Source organism: Primulina huaijiensis, chromosome 2, assembly GCF_012295235.1.
Source record: "Primulina huaijiensis isolate GDHJ02 chromosome 2, ASM1229523v2, whole genome shotgun sequence".
Classification (NCBI taxonomy): Eukaryota; Viridiplantae; Streptophyta; class Magnoliopsida; order Lamiales; family Gesneriaceae; genus Primulina; species Primulina huaijiensis.
Window position 1 is genome coordinate 31,457,962 of NC_133307.1, and position 17,189 is coordinate 31,475,150.

Sequence of the window (17,189 nt, forward strand, 5' to 3'; positions counted from 1 at the left end):
TTACTTAATCATTTTTTTAATAGAACCAACCGTCAATATAATATGTACGTGTCTAGATATTTAAAATGACAATTTAAGTTACCAAAAAATTTGAACATTACCTTGGTTTAGGGCTTATTAAATAGCAATTGTAATTTTTCAGGATAATTTGGATATTACATTCCAATGTACAAATTTAATCAATCTTATTAAAATCATATCAAAAAATATACAATTTACCAAACCATCTTGTTTATTCATTTTTTTGTTACTCATATTACATCTTCCTCATCCTTCCGATGATGTACCAAGCGGTAAGAGTAATAAGATACTGAAAGATGAGGATTATAATAAAATGTGATACATTATATGACGTTTGTTATGATTTAAAATGTTGGATTAAAATTTTTAATTATATTATAATGATCAAAATGCCCTTACCACTATAATTAATGAATATTCTTGAGATATAAATTACTCTGTTAAAATAAATTTAATTAAAATATAATAAATTAAAAAAATATATGTCGCATTATAATGAAGGATGAGTTCTTTAAAGGATCAAAATACTCGTCCATTATACAAGATGAGAAATATAACTCTTATTTCGATATTTTATATTGCAAAGCCTTGTGGAAGGGATGGTAATAGGCATGTGATATTTTACATCCATCCTAGTAATTTTGATACGTAACGAAAATTTATATGAACTAAAATCCCGAATCTCACCCTTTTAAGCCGAAAAGACTACGACCTCAATACATGCACAAAATCGTCAGACCTAACCGACCATGTGATTCACAGCAGGCTATTTGCCAATTTCTCAAACCTTTGGGCAATATGGCGATGATTACTTCTTTCGTACACCTCTATTAGTGACTGAACTGTCCTGGATACTACCTCCTTTTTCTGGTCCGTAGATGCCATGTTTTTCACTTGGTCGCCTGCATTACTCGCGTCTCCGAGAGATGAGCACAATTCTTTAATCCAGAGCTCAAGGAAAACTGCTTTCTATATGAAAGAAGGAGAAAAAATAATTGCTACACTATTAAAAGCTTGAGTTGATAAAATTTACAATTGAAAGGATATTTCATATGACAAAAATACTTCTAAAGCTAGCGCTTAATCCAATTATCTTACTTTGATAAGAAACTCACGTACGGTTTGAAGGTCACATGTTGCAGCAAGGCCAAGCAGATGCAACATAGTCGAAGTCAACTGTAACAAATATCAGTGAAGCACAAATAAAAATCCTTTTAGAAATTTCACATGTAGAAAAAACACATTAACAACAAAAAAGCATTATTTGCTTCATCCAGATTAACGATCTTCAATAATAGATATGGAAAATGAGATCAGTCACATCTTTCCATTACTTATATTGTTTTACAGATGTTTCCGGTAAGAGCCAAACTTTTGGATTCACTATATATTTATCAAGTTATTTTCAAACCAGTGGAGCAACCCCAACAATGTTGGCGGAATCACATATCCAAGACAATATAAGTACAAGTCCGTCCATAAAGGAAAAAAGACGTACAAATTGAGTTCATTACCAGAAAAATAGATTGCAACCAATTAGAAAAATTGATTGCAACCAATTTTATCTGGTTCCTATATCAATTTATTGCCACGATTGAACAAAAGGAGCAGCTCACCTGCTTCTCAAGTGCAACCAAATATTTGAAGTTGGAAGGAGCAGAGATTTGATTTGAATTGAAGTTCTCAACTATATGCTCCACACCTTTAATGACATCATAATATGATCTGCCATAATCTGCTAACCCATACACAATGAAAAAAGAAATAAACAAATTAAAGATCAAACAGTGAGAATTTTTACTTTAAGAAAAATGACACAATTATTTCTGTAAATCAAATTTAAGCAAAATAGAAATGAAATTACTTTGTCTCATATCAAGCAATAACGATGTTGCAAGTCATGCTCGACTGGCAACTATGAAGATATCACCAAATTAAGAAGCTCAGGCCAGTTTGAATCTTCCAAAGAACTACTAATTTCTAGGATGTTTTATTAAAAGAATTTGTGCTATGTAAGTGTAGTTATTTTAAATTGTCCACCAACCCATGAATTACTTTCAATTGTTTTGGATATCATTCAAAATAGTAGTGACAATTATTGCTCTCAAACACATTTGATAATGACCCGTTTATTTGTGTATGTTAACTTCACAAGTTACATCGTGGGCATATTAGCTAATCTTTTAAACCTCAGCCACAACATACTACATACTTCCCTAGAACCAAATGCAGTAAAAGAAATAGAAGTAAGCTTACCAAACACTAACAGTTTTATATTTTAGGGATTTAATAACATTGAAATCCAATAAAATAAGAATCATACAAGTAGGATGTAGTTGGAGAAGAGAAAAGTCATCAGAACGAGAGTTCTGCTAGATATAAAAGAACTTCACCTTTAACCGTTTCTGGAACAGCCAAAGCAGCAGCCGCTTGTATCCTTATCTTAAAATTAGAAGAATCACGAAGAAGCAGCAAAAGAATACTAAAAACAGAAGCAGCCCTGTAAAATATGAGTTCGAACCATGAACTTATGTTAATACTTCAACTAAAAAACGCATCAAATTTTGAACACATGCTCAAATATTGTATACTTTTTATGTCTAAAAAATAGAAAAAGCTCAAACATTTTAACACATTGTCAGACAGTAAACAGATAGGAATTCAGGGCTGAAACACCCCATTATGACGGAGTTTCACTTGCCGATTACCACCACATATGAGCTATTTGCAGCCGAGGATACTGCAGATCGTCTTTTAGGTTACAAGTACACCAATGAGAGTCAAAAGTGTTTTGCCAAGAGTGGTGACAATCAAGTTGAAAATCCCTGTGATGTTGCTTAAAACTCTACTGACATTAAATGTAAGTTCTACAAAGACAATGTCCAATGTGCATATCAAAATAATAGCACGAGAAGGTTCACTGGGAAGGGAAATGCAGTGCCATACATCATAATAGAGTTATGTGAACCATAATACAAGAACTGAGTGACAGACAGGTGTAAGTAGAACCTCACCAATCCTTGTCTTGTAGTTTCAAAGTTTTGTTGAAAAATAAATTGCTCAATGCATGACATACATTCCACTGAACCTGCAAGAGATGTTCAATTCTAAGATAAATGATTCATTTAAAAATGTCACTGCTCGCCAACGTTGCGATATTAACAACATTCCACCGAACCTTAACATTCCCAGTTGTCACACAAGAAAGAAATGCTTGCACCATCTTTTCCAGCCATTCACAATTTTCGGAAGATGCTGGATGGAATGAATCACACCTATCTTCCAAATAATCACTTTGAGGTTTTACTCCATTGGATTCCAGTTTTAAACACAAAGAATCCATAGGCTCACCATGCATGCAGTGCGGCCCTGTAAAATGGATAAACCTTGCAAGGTTCCCCAGAGCTCTGACAGCATTTGCTTTAACCTATGCATCATGCAAAATCAAATCATGCTAAAAAGCAACAGAGATAGATATACAAGAAAACAATATTTCTGAAAGCACCATCATAAATACTTCCATGTATATTTTGAAAAATACAGCACAATCTTATACTGACTATCATTAAAGCATAACGTTCCAATTTCTAGAATCTTCAGCACTAGATAACTTTTCACATCGCACATTTAGGTCTTCAGTAATTTTAATTGAATCAGACGGTATTTCACCAGAGAACGTATAATCGTAACTAATAAATGATAGGAAAGTTCTTTTACACATCCACATTCAAATATTAAAGGGTTTAGGTTTTAAAGAGATTCACAAGCCTAACTAACCTAGGCTTCAGGCAAACAATACAATTTTAGGGGTTTAAACAAGGGCAGAGTATCACAATAATGAAGAAATTTGCAGGAATCACATTTCTATTTCTCTAGAAAGCAAAAGGATGTATGAGTGAAAAGAAGTGGGTATCTTTGAGATACTGGTCTCGAATTAGATCTCAGTGACCCGATCTGAAGCAAATTCAGTATTATTGATATATATTCAAGTTGAGTAGAAAGATATCGTGATAAAAAGCATTGTGGACAGGACACATAGTGCAGATATAATTAAGAACAAGAATTTATGTCCAAGTTTTACGAAGATCGAAGCATTGCTTGTGCCCATAGTGTGTGGAATGCAAAAGAAAGTTTCTACTCGAAAAAATGTAGCACGGTAGAAAATCCTAGCTGCTAATGTTTACCTTGTCATTATCCATTGTCAGCCGTAAGGCACCATCAGCTAGTTGACATATAAATTGAGAGCTTTTCCTAGCTTCTGGTGCAATGTAAAACGTAAGGTTATAGAAAAGAAACCAGTATTAACTAAGAAAGATATAACCACCGATAGAACCTCTGTCAGGGTTCTGTAAATTCATGCAACGACCAAGAGAGTCACATATATTTGCTAATGCCCATGAAGCTGTAATACGAACCTGAAAGTTACCATTGAATGCATTTGTCAATTAATTATTTCAGACATGCTATCACAAAAACAAATAGAGGGGATATCTCAAAAGAGAAAAGCACAAACAAGAACTTATCAGAGAAATAAGCATAAGATTTTATTGGAAACAGGAGGAATAGATATATGTCATATGACAAGTTCAAAGTTGAATAATGAAAACTCTTCTATTAATAGTATGGTACGGTAAGTTCATTAATACAAGTGAATGGAATGCATAGAAAGAATATTAGATTCAGTGTTTATCAGCTCTAATGATGGTTGTTATCGACTTTCAATAAATTCTCAAAGCACAGATACAATCTCGCCACAACAAAGCTTTTGAAACAAAAAAAAATGTTTCAGTGAATATCTGTAAAATGGAGAACATACTAACTTCAACAGCTACAACTTCAATTTGTGGCATAAAAATATTAAAATCAGAACAAGTTTTCAAGTTACGAGACATGCTTCAATGTGTTTTTTTTAAATTGAGATAATAAAAGCGGTAGAAAGAGGACAGTAAACTTTGAATACTGGAAAAACAATCTCTATGAACCTTAGGTCATTGACTTGGAGAAAACATTGTTTCAATTTTTTTTAAAGAGAACTTGAATCATTTACTCAACAGCAAATGTATTTTTCTCCCGTAAGAACATTTAACACCAATTATTTCTAATACACCTTCCCCTATATAATTTTTTTGAAATATTGCATATGACACTCTTTTCATAAACAGTTAACTGCAAGAGTTGGTTGGATGAATGAATTACTTATCTAAATGGTTAATTAAGAGCTCTGACTTTGAAGTTAAACATTTCATTTCCATCACTGAAAAATGAAAACGGGAAAATGCTTAAGCTAAACACATTGAATTTCGGGATTCTCAGGCCAGAAATGTGGCTGCAATGCTGATTAGAAGCTCAAACAGTTTTTACATGCAGAAACAGTGCTGTTAGATTTGTTGGAGTCGTGATCAATCTAACCAAGTTAAGTTCAACAAGCCGAGATGCCTATGCATTTTATGACATTATTAATTTCTTGTTTCAAACTTTCTGAGACTGCACTAATATCGAAAGAATTTACTCGTGGTTGCATTTGATAAAAAATTAGGCTCTAAACATTGTTTAGTTGTGCACACGCAACCTAAAGTTGAGAGCAAATAACTTACTGAAAGTAGAGGATCACATGTATTATGCTCGCAGGCATGGATAAACTTCCCCAGGATCTCTGTGTGGCTACGAACAAAAATAATATGGATTTTGCTTAATACTCAGCTTGCATAAAATTCAAATAGCAGCAACATTTAATTACCTATGATATAATAGCGGAAAACATGCAATAACGCCAATGGCACGGCAAGCCGCTGATCTAACTGAAGGGACATCATTGCTCAGAGCAGCATCAATCTACCAAGAATCAAAGCAACAAAAATAAAAAAATTTCTTTCTGATTCACTAGACCAAAGCACAGTTCTAAAGCTGATTCAGAACTTACAGACGAACTAATAATAAATTCCTGTTTGTCCTCGCACAATGAAAAAAAGACAGATGAAGTCATTCCGGCAAAGCAGGTAATTGATGCAGCCCTTACCTTTCAATGAAAAACAAAAGGGAATATTATTGCACAAAATCCCATTGGCAAATTGATATCACGGGTAGCTTATTATGAGATCAATAAATGACTTGAGGTACATTGCCAGATCAGATTGAAGGCAACCATGGATTAGCTCTCAACAAGAAAATTCTATCTCAATGTTACTCATTCAGGATGAATAATATATGTGACCTGATAAAAGCGTGGAAAAGTAAAGAATTGCGGCAGATATTCAATGGACCAAACTTTTAACTCTCACACTGAATGCGATGGAGGAGTTAGAGCCCTTACAGCAACCAACTAAATAGATTATGTACAGACTAAGAAAAGAGGAGTGCACAGTCGGAAATATAATTTTTCCCTCCATCTGCTAATGCTCTCTAGATTTCCATCCTTTCCCTCCCTTTCAACGCCAAACAATTGAAAAAAGGAAAATACAATGAGGACAGTGGTGATACATGTTCAACCACACACCCAGTTACCAAGGAACACATATCAAAGGCTAGATATCTCCAAATACACCCAACCACATCAAAATTGAACAAATATAACATAGCCTAATAAATGTAGGACTAATTTATCTTCTACTACCTAGAACAAATACAAAGTAACATGCATTACCAAGTAGCACAAAATGCATCCCTGCTGTGTAAAATCAAGTAGCTGCTACTTGGAAAAGAAGAAATTAATAGCAGGCTTTTGCCATTCACACTTGCTTATTGGAGAATCTACTCTATACTCGTGCAAAAGATGAAGAATGTTTCAAACCAGAAGAAAACAAAAAAATTGTAAAGTTAGAAAATACACAGATGCAGTAACATCAGTACAACAAAAATAACCTTTAATGCCACACATTATGCCCACGGTAACCAAGAACTAATTCATATAGGAAATAACGTAACACGAGGAATTTCATCTGAACCAACCATAGCTGATGAATGTTTGATAATCAGAGGCATGTGTTTGACTGTTACTTCAAGCCACCGCTCTCTTGCCAGCAAAAATGTTTTAGATTCATCCTTCACTGATGCAGGGGTCTCTAAGCCATACAATGGAGCCGATGAGATTGCCTTGGTTTTGATATAGTCAGATGTAAATGGGTTACCAAGAAATTTATCATCTGCAAGATCTTCAGTTCCTTTAAAGCCAGATACAGCACGAAGACATTCATCCAAAACCTGTAAAAACAGATCATGCAATGGTAGGAACTAGAAAAACTAAAGCATACTTGTTATACATCACTTTTACCAAATGCTGTGAAGGAAAAATACAGGTACCACAACACCATTGTACATAATTTATCGCACATCAAGATCCAAATTCTAGATAAAATGCAGACAAGACATTATAAGATAAAAGATATAGATTTACACATATCAATCCATCAAGCAACCCAGGTGGGAACCATTGGTGCCAGCGCAATCTGATGACATGCTTGCAAGATGTGCAACATAAGCCAAACTATAAAACAATGTACCTTTATAGTCATTGTCTCATGGCAGTAATCATCTTTTGGGACTTACAGATAAAAGTTTTCAGTAAGTGTTTAATTTGAAAATGCTTCAGCTTAACTCAGAAAATAAGTGAAACTTTCTAGTATTTTAATACAAAGGCAACCAAAATTCATCTTCAAATAAAACACAAAAAAACATGGTTAGTTTATAAATAAGCCTACAATGATTCCAAGAGTGTATCACATGCTGGAATCAAGATGACTGAAGTTATGAATACAAAAATACAATTATTTTCCTTCACTATTTTATACAGATTAATAGAAGGAATTTGAGATGAAGGTCGAGGAGAACTGAAGAGTAGGAAGCAAAAATTATAAAGAATGAAGCTGACAATATGATATTGAATTTCAGTAAATAGAAGTTAACATAATGCTGAGCAGCAGAACTGTGACCATTTTCAACCTATAATCAGGTTACATAAATCTGATTATTGATTTTGCCTTGCTTTGCCCCTTTTTACCGCAATCCCTTAATTTCACTATCTCATCTCAATATCAACATATTTTCTCTAATTTTTAACATCGCAGGCGAACTTATCACAACAGCCTCATAGAAACAAAATAGACAAAAATGGTGTGATTGGTCACACCCTAATAAATATCAAGAGGAAGCGGTTTCAGGGAAAAAATGATAGTTAAATAGAAATTATTTAAAAAAATGGCCACATCCACCTTGATTGATGCAGTCATGACTCTCTCCTTCATTGCTGCAACAGCGGGCTCAGTACTACTCCTCCACGATCTTGTGGGAATGTCTGTAGAAAAGCTCAAAACTCTGTAAACAACAGAGGATATTTTTTCCCAGCATAAAGTCATCGCTTGTGGATAGTTGTGTGCCAATGCTTTCAGAGCCTGCAGTAGATATGTATGAATATGAATACTTGAAAAACATAGTAAACAAGGAGCTTGATTAAAACTTTAATGAATGATCATCGGGGAGGTATCTTGTGAAGGGTCAAAGATAGTGATGGCATTTGAATAACTCTATCTAAGAATATCACAAATAACATAATTGGGAAAGTGAGCAACGGTGAAGAAAACAAGAAAAATGTTAAGGCATTTGCAAAAGATTGACTTTAATAACACACATAAAAAAAGATTGTGGATACATAGGAAAAACTATGAAATAATAATCCATACCATAAGGATCGCAGTGACCTTAAATCCTAAATGGATGGTATTGGAAAATTTTAATATAAACAACAAAGTCATTCCAAGAAGTAGTTAGAATTCAACTAATGTATCTAATTATATTGTATTTAACTATCAAATTAAGTTTCAGATACCTATTATCCAACAAATAACTAATTGTTTGAGTTTACAACAAAGTAGCTGCACTTTTGCACCGAAGATCAACTCAAATTCAATGGTAACAGAGCTGAAAGGGGGTTGGATACATTTTGTAAAAGTGCACACAAAATCAACAACAGATGTTGAAGCACACAATGTGAACTTCAAAACATGAACTCAAAATTTCTTTATTACCTGAAATGCTTCTATGCTTAATGATGGACTCGATGATTGATCAGAATATTGAAATAAGGTATACAAAACACCAGACTTGTGTTGCTCTTCGAAAAGTCCTGCAAAATCATGTTACAGTAAAAAAGATGCAAGCACTCTGAAATCTTATTGTAATTATCCATCAAAAGAAATTGAGAAACATATATGAGGATAAGTTATCCTCGGTGAAACAGGTCAATCCGCATATTTAATAAATATAGGAAAATAAATTGTCTAGATTAAATAATATCTCCTTTCTATTGACCCACCTCCAAAATCCTCTAACCCTAGTAAATAGTCAAAGGAACAAGGAAAATGCACGCAACAGACCTGTTGATACTTCCACCTGAAGCATATCACTCACGTGCATTGATGAAGGAGACACAGAAAGAGCAATGTTCAAGCAACTAATTGCAGATTCCTGTAATGTCATCAGAAGACTCATAGATCACATTTTTTATTCTTTCCAAAGATAATTTTAGATAGAGAATAGAATGAAATATGTATTTAAAAAAGCAATACACATGTCATCAGTATCAGATGAACAAAATATAAACCAAGTCCAGGAAGCAAACAGGCAGTGGATTTCATGATCTTGAGACAACTTCAGAGCCATCAATCACAACACAACGACAGAACTTGCAAAAAGAGATACAGGAATACTGACCATTAAGCTAATTCGATAACTTTGGAAGGAAAAACTTTCATTGATTCTCGACTGAATTGAAGAGATAATCATTGGCAGTAGCTCTTCAGGCATTCTTGAATATCTGCAAAAGGTGTAAATAAATTTAAGCATTTATAAGAGTAATCAGAGTAAGTGAGTTAATGAAAACATCTACAACCAAAACTGGTGTTCATACATGTAGTTTCAGTTTTGAGTAATGAAACTTCAGCCAAAGATTTAAGAACAAAACAAGAGGCCACAACTTTGAATAATTGACAATGGTGGTCAAAGCCTCAGCATCACAGCACCAGTGGGTCCCAGAGTGGAGATAAAGGAAGAACTCATTACACTTAGATGATAAAAATCCTAGGGTTCACCAGATTGCTGAGGTCACAAACACCTGTTCAAATATTTAATTCCTAACTGCAGCTACCTCTCACAAATGACTCATGATTCATCTTGGACTAGCGCATCAAAGCCATAAAGAGTCTAATCAAATGTGAAAAAACAAAATTCTCTCAGTAATTTTGAAGATTAGATGAGCACTTACGGTGTTGATGATACCAAAAGCATCAGGATTTTAAAAGACAACTCCAACAATCTAGCCTGAGTTTCTTGTTTGATTATGTACAAAGTACCTATTTATAGAAAATGAAATTTCATAATTTGTAGTTTATTAAAAAGGAGAATTCAAGAAGAAACTGTGAAAAAGGCAATGAAATTGTTCGAGGACAAAATAAAAAAACAGAAACAGAAAAACATACGTATAAAATGTGCATATTCATTCCAGTACCTGAATGTAACTGCATTAATATTTGCCCAAGAGAACTAGAAAGTGATGTGAAAGACCCACATTTGGAAGGTGATTTATATTCTGCTACCTGAAGGGAAACTGATGCAGGCCCATCCAACATTGCCATTATAGTAGAGCCAGCTGTGATCCGCACCTGGGCAACACAACACAAAATCTCAGTATGTCAACTGCAGGCAAAATTGATAGCAATTGCTATTTGATGATCTATGGCCTGAATGACCAAAAAATTACTATGATTGCATCAAGTTCTCTAGAAAATAGACTACTAGAAAAAAGAGTGGAAAGATGAATGCCAGAAGTAAACTAATTCAAATGCTACCTTTGAATTAGGATCAAAAAGAAAGCAACTCATCAGAGTAGTGTCATATTTCCTGCAAATAAGATAACATTACCTAAACAATATGAAGAAACAGGAAAGACATTTGAAGTTTCCAATCACATACGGATCATTAACAATCACCACATCTCAGAAACATGGACTCACCTATGCTGTAGCACATCACTGGATGACAAAAGCATCGCCCATTGGACAGTGAAGGATTTGGGATCGGCTCGACATAGATCCTTTTTATGCAAAAATCAAGAGTTGGAGGCAAAAAAAAAGCGAAATGTAGTTTATCAGTGAATAATACTAAATATAAAATCGTTAAACATAACTTGATAGTTTAACCTGTTAAGGCTAGATGCCACGAAGCAATATTAATTGCAAAAAGATGACTTTGCACTAGAAGCTTAAGATTCTTGTTTATTTAAAAAATTTAACCTCCTAGTATTGACCAGCGACTCACGATTCCAAGCTTAATAGAAAAATAATTTTTCCAAACTATGCTAAAAGGCACAAAAAAAATTGTGGTATTATAAAACAACTTAATAATACAAAGTTACAGTAATAGCAAAACCTTACTATAAAATGAATCGGGATGAAGAATATGAATAGAGCAAACCTGAATACAGACGATTGCACCTAATCTAGCCTTAGCAAAAAGGACAACACAATTGTCTTTAACTGATCCATCACTATCACTGCAATCTGAATCTGATGATGTAAAATAAATTTTACAGAAACTGTCTTCAGGTAAAATAGGAGAACTGTCCTCCTCATGCTGCGTATTTTTCACAGCCTTCTTTCGTAAATGTGGAGGTCGATAAGGACCATTTCCTGATTTACTTGACACAGCAAAATGCGGATTTTTACTCATTGAAGTGTCCTTCTGGCCGGCGGGTTGATTCGTTGCATATGAATTATTTACAAGGCCGTATCTAAAAAATATCCTCAATGCTGCCACAAAGCCAGACACCTTAAAATATAGCAAACCCTGATTGGTAAATGAACATATGGAAATGAAAATGATATTTCTGCATATTCACAAGTAGTTTCTTACATGGCCTGCTAAATTTCCTCTAGGATCTGCTAGAACCAAGTGCAGACAGTGGAGAAGCTCAATATAGAATCTGCCCGAGATGAGGTAACACCATAAGAATTTCAGGAAAATAAACTACCAACACTTATACAAAAGGAAAAAGATGCTTACTTGGAAACAATCTTATCTTCCACGAGAAAACTCTTAGATGCCAAGATGTCCATAACCTTACTCAGGACCTAAACCAAAAAACTAAATTTAGTGATTTCAAGACTGCAACATTAACTGTGTCTCAAATTGGTCGTTGGCCTTTAGGCCTAGCCTGAGGGGTACATACCTCAATTATTGACTGCCAAATGTTAACTGATAAAGAAGAACCAACACCTGAGTGTACTTTACCAACCATAATAAATGCAACAGTTAGGGTTTCCCACACAATGTTATATCCAGGTAATTTGTCACCATCAACATAGTAAGAAGAAAATAACCCTTGAAAACATCCAACAACTTGAAGAAGGAAAGTTAAAAACTTCTCATTCTCAACAAGTGAAGCCGCTCTCTGACTTAGACCATAAAGGCGTCTGAAAAATAGATCCATGACAAGAATATTATTCATAAGAAATACACAACCATCACAACTAGAAAGTTAAACAGTGAACATGAAGACTCAAATATAGGAGCTTAACCCAACCTTAACAAAAAGCAACAAGTATACCTTGAATAAAACTAAAGGCGGTGAGACTACCAATGGAAGAAAGACTAAATGTTGGTTTCTTCATATTATAGTAGCATCAAAGAAAGAAAATAGCAACATTCATAACAAAACAAAAACATAAAAAAAAAAAAAGGAAACTAGTTACAGCTAATCTCGAGAATCATTTCTGACCAAATATCTTGATTATTACGACAAATACTAAAAAATAAAGGAAAGAATATTTTTCTATTTCAACACTCTCCTCAAGTTGGAATAAAAGTATCTTTCATAGCCAACTTCCATATTAAATTCTCGAACATTTACTTCACCAAACCTTTCATTCGAAAATCAACAACCAGATTGTGAGTAGGAACATATGGCATACTAATAATTATGCCATCAATTCTTTCCTTGATAAAATGCCAGTCAACTTCTACATGCTAAGTCATATCATAAGAAAATTGGCTTGTGAACAATAGCAACAATATATTTCTTGTCACGATTAACTTTGAAGGGTGATCGAGTGAAGGCATTTGATTCTTCAAGAAACCTTCTTTTTTTTTTTATAAGAAACATATTTTATTAATAATAGATTAAGTAAGAGTACAATAGTGGACTAGCGGTCCACTCTCGTCATGAAACAAATGACATCAAGTGATTCCTAATGATACACATATTCCCAATTTCTCACTAAATCTAAAATCGAAACATTTTGAAAATCGTGATGATTGTTACATTAGGTACAAATTTAAAATCTATACCACCTGCAAGTTCAACCATCCCTTTCCCGGCAGTAAGAGAAAGATTACCAGCAGCAAGCTGAATGTTGTCACCACCAGAGAAAGGAGTATATTAACGAAACAAATGAGATAAACTAGTCATATAATCAGAGGCTCCCGAATCAATTAGTCAATGAGAAAAATTAATGTTTGTAGAAAAAGCAAACAGATTTCCACCTGTTACTAATAGTAATGAAAAATTATAAGTACCAACTACCAACAAAGGACTGAGTAGCATTTCAGCAGGCTGCTGTCAACTGAGCTTTGGCTTGGAATACATTGGCTTCCCATGAATCTTCCAGCAAGTTTATATAGTATGACATGGCCTGTGGCATTTTTCACACCACACACAGGGCATTTCATCATTCTACTGCAAATTCGCACCAATTGCAAAAGCATGGGCATCCTTTGAAAGTTGAAACTGAGGCCGAATTTTTGGTTGTGCTAATCGAATGGATCTTTTTTCCAAGCATGACTACACGTCCCAGGCTTTCTTCACGACACACTTTGGAAAAATATTTATTGAAGGAAGCTAGGGGTTTTCTTCCGATGATTTGTCCACAAACTTCATCGAACACCGCATTGATACCACAAGAAATTTAAAAACTCATTCGGTATAGACAATTTTCTGGTAATGACTATTAACTGTTGTGACCTTTCCATTCATAATCATTGTAGAGATCCAAGTCATGTCACACAGGCTTGATAGAATTAACCCTGTTGGTAACAAAATTATTATCTTGACAGATATTTGCAAGCTTCGAAGTTAGTTCATACACTTGAGAATAATTGCCAATATCAGACCCTACTCCCAACAAGTTGGAAAGTGAAATGCTCATCTAGACACCTGGATAGGGTTTGGTGGTCCCTATATCCCTTTGAGATAAGGAGAAGGCATGCCGGGGTGAAGAAGGCGGCTCATCCCCTACAATCATCAAACGCACGCTTTCTGGTCTGGAAAGAAAGAATAGATGATTCAATGTCGACGAATCCCACAGCTCTTTTGGGCTGGAGTAGCAAGAGTAACGAGAACTTATATCTTCTTCAGTGGAACTTACTACTAGCCACATCATGACCATTGAATTATCTGCATCCCAGGTTTGCATACATCGGATATGCAACTTAAGCTTCTTGAGCATCTCCACTTAGATAATCAATTTTTCCCCATCGCATTACCAAATAAATTGTGACTAGTATAAAATGTTATTACTCATTACAGTTGGTGTGGATGGTATTTATTTGGACTCTGTGTGATTCGGAGTAGGAGGCGCGAGGAGAATAGTTAATATTGAGTGGTCGTGAAGCAGAGGCAGGTCCTGGACACAATTCGGATGACATGGTAGAGATTTGCAGTGATGGGGGTTAAGTTTTAAGAAAAATTGAATTAATCATTCTTTAATACCACAAAGGCACATAGACGACAAGTGGAAGAAAGAATAAATCTGTATTTTTTCATATTATATTTATGTCATGCGAATAATATGGCTGCGCTCAAAAACGAAACAAAAAGAAAAAAGGAAACTAATTACAGTTTATCCCTAAAATCACACCTAATCAAATACCTTCACTGATCATAAATCCTAGAAAAAGAGGAAAACAATCCATTCAACATGAGTAAATCTTGTCTCAGAATCAAACGTACAAAACCTTCAACGCCTTTGCTTGGAAAATAATATCTAAGCATGTAAGTAACAGAAAAAGAAGGAACGTGAAGAGAGGGGGGGGGGGGGGTACTGGGAAACGAAAAGAGTACAAACCGTAAACTTTCCAAACACTGTTTCGTAGCTTTAAGTGCAGAACCATTTCCAATCGACATACTCCCTTCTTCTCCTTTGCCCAGGAAAATTTCAACCATCCTTTCGAAAGAGTCAAGCACAAGCGCCCAATATGTTGAATTCATTTCCAAAGAAGCACAATGGCAGACATCATGGAACTGCAACAAAATGAGAACCGATATTATTACTGACAAAAAAGTTGCATCTCTCACAAGAAATTTGATTTTAAGATGGTGATGGATGAGAAAAGAAATCATCACCACGTCAACAAAATTTTGAACATTCAATTTTTTCAAGAGAACAACTATAGCAAAAAAAGAATTTCTTCTATTGACTTAAATATGTTATAAAACAAGATCATATGATTCTATCGCACATTCCCCTATCTAATAATAAATAGCACATTCAAAACAATTAGTTTACATCAAAACTATTCACAATTGTGAATTGTTTCCATTGACATGTGAATTCAATTACTCAGAGTTGTGAGTTCTCGGAATGCAGCTGCAAAACCACACACGAGATGCAGCTCATAAAGCAGCATCTTGACTATCTAAGCAAAAACTGAATCACGGATAGCGATCCAACATGAGAAACGTAAAATATACAAAATGAAAATTACCAAGAGGGATAATTTAGTAAAGGCCTGAGTAACGTCCTGAACTCCTTCAAAACGAGATATATGCCGAGCCAACTCCATCAAAAACATCACGTCAGACGTGACCTACAAGCGAAAAGCACAACATCCCCCATTATATCAGATCCCAGGGAGAAAGAGCGAGAGAAAGATGATACCTCGTGAGAAGGCAATTCAGGAGCGGCGGTGAGGAGAGAATCATATTGAGAAAATACGAGTTGGTCGAGGAGGTGGAGGACAGTAGGGGTAGGCGGTGACGCCAAGGTTTCGTCCCTCAGGGTCAGAAACGTCGTTCTCCACGACCTTACTGCAGGTGACATTTCTGCTTGCAGAGAAAATTTCTCTGTTATTCTCTTGGTGGCCATATGCATTGTGTGTATACCGTGAATGCAAACTGCTCACTATTGAAAAGCATCTGCTTTTTAAACGATGACTCCGGCTACAGACCCTTCCCGCTCCACCTGCAGGAACTTCCACCGCCTCGACTCCCCACACCGCGAGCACTTCCGAGACGTACGGCCGGAGCTCCTATTGCAGTTCTTTCAATCTCTTCGTCGTCGATTTGGTCGGCCTAATTTGCCTCCTACATTTTGTTCGCATTTGCCGGAATTGGGTTTTTTCTCTATTCTATTTCTATGTTAGGGTAAAAAAAATGTATCATGTCACAGATCAGAGTTGTGACGTTCTATCACATTGGTTGCAAAACTCATAGACCTAATGCATATACGTGTGTAACTGAGAGATTATCTAGAATTAGCAAATCAGTGGAACAATTGATGTGTATGGTTCCGGGAAAAAATTAGAGAATTAAGAACTAATTCGTACATTTTAAAATGAAATTTATTAAAATTTGAAATTAAAATGACATAAGGTTAGACGTGTAAATATTTTTTTGAAATTAAAATGACATAAGGTTAGACGTGTAAATATATTTTTGAGATGATTAAAAAGATTTACAAACATACTAGTGATTTTTGGCTGAAAAAGCCAATATACTAATAAATTTTAAAAAACAATACAAAAATAATAAAGTGTTTGACAACAAATAGTTTTAAAAAAACATTTAGGAAAATGCTTATTTAAAAACTAGAATTTTTTGCTTTTGACTTCTGCCTCTGATTAAAATTGAAAAAATTCAGATTTATCCAACTTCAAAATGACTTCTGTTTTTTGAGTAGGTCTCACGAATCTTTATCTGTGAGACGAGTTAACCCTACCGATATTCACAATAAAAAAATAACTCTTAGCATAAAAAGTAATAATTTTTCATAGATGACCCAAATAAGATATCCGTATCACAAAAGACAACTCGTGAGACCGTCTCACACAAGTTTTTGCCATGTTTTTTTTATAAAAATACTTAAAAAACTAAACTTATTTGAGTGTTTTTTTAAGTTACCGCTAAT

General features: G+C 34.7%; 1 protein-coding gene across 3 annotated transcripts; it reads right to left on the reverse strand.

Annotated features, from left to right (window-relative positions):
• Positions 1–509: 509 nt before the first annotated feature.
• LOC140971670 (uncharacterized) lies at positions 510–16,525 on the reverse strand. 3 transcript variants are annotated; one of them, XM_073434037.1, is made up of 27 exons: positions 15,942–16,521; positions 15,769–15,870; positions 15,129–15,304; positions 12,236–12,479; positions 12,070–12,137; positions 11,920–11,989; positions 11,482–11,835; positions 11,022–11,101; positions 10,857–10,908; positions 10,517–10,670; positions 10,274–10,361; positions 9,724–9,826; positions 9,387–9,477; positions 9,039–9,136; positions 8,226–8,405; positions 6,967–7,218; positions 5,942–6,037; positions 5,759–5,853; positions 5,616–5,682; positions 4,355–4,436; positions 4,206–4,279; positions 3,200–3,448; positions 3,036–3,109; positions 2,415–2,521; positions 1,638–1,756; positions 1,120–1,197; positions 510–990 (listed from the first exon to the last, which is right to left on the reverse strand). In XM_073434037.1, the coding sequence occupies exons 1-27, from the start codon at positions 16,152–16,154 to the stop codon at positions 778–780; spliced, it is 3,579 nt and encodes a 1,192-aa protein (XP_073290138.1). In that variant the 5' UTR covers positions 16,155–16,521; the 3' UTR covers positions 510–777. The 3 variants fall into 3 exon arrangements, 1 of the variants encoding a protein (XP_073290138.1); XR_012174349.1 differs by lacking the exons at positions 510–990; positions 1,120–1,197; positions 1,638–1,756 and adding an exon at positions 2,719–2,866 and having other exon boundaries at positions 2,422–2,521; positions 15,942–16,525; XR_012174350.1 differs by lacking the exons at positions 510–990; positions 1,120–1,197; positions 1,638–1,756 and adding an exon at positions 2,646–2,866 and having other exon boundaries at positions 2,422–2,521; positions 15,942–16,525.
• Positions 16,526–17,189: the final 664 nt, after the last annotated feature.

Excerpts from the sequence above, each read along its gene's own strand:
- LOC140971670 (XM_073434037.1), bottom strand. The coding sequence starts at position 16,154 with ATGCATATGGCCACCAAGAGAATAACAGAGAAATTTTCTCTGCAAGCA. Across the intron at positions 15,305-15,768 it reads TTACTAAATTATCCCTCTTG|TTCCATGATGTCTGCCATTG; the intron begins GTAATTTTCATT and ends ATTTTGTTGCAG. Across the intron at positions 5,683-5,758 it reads TTTCCGCTATTATATCATAG|CCACACAGAGATCCTGGGGA; the intron begins GTAATTAAATGT and ends TTTTGTTCGTAG.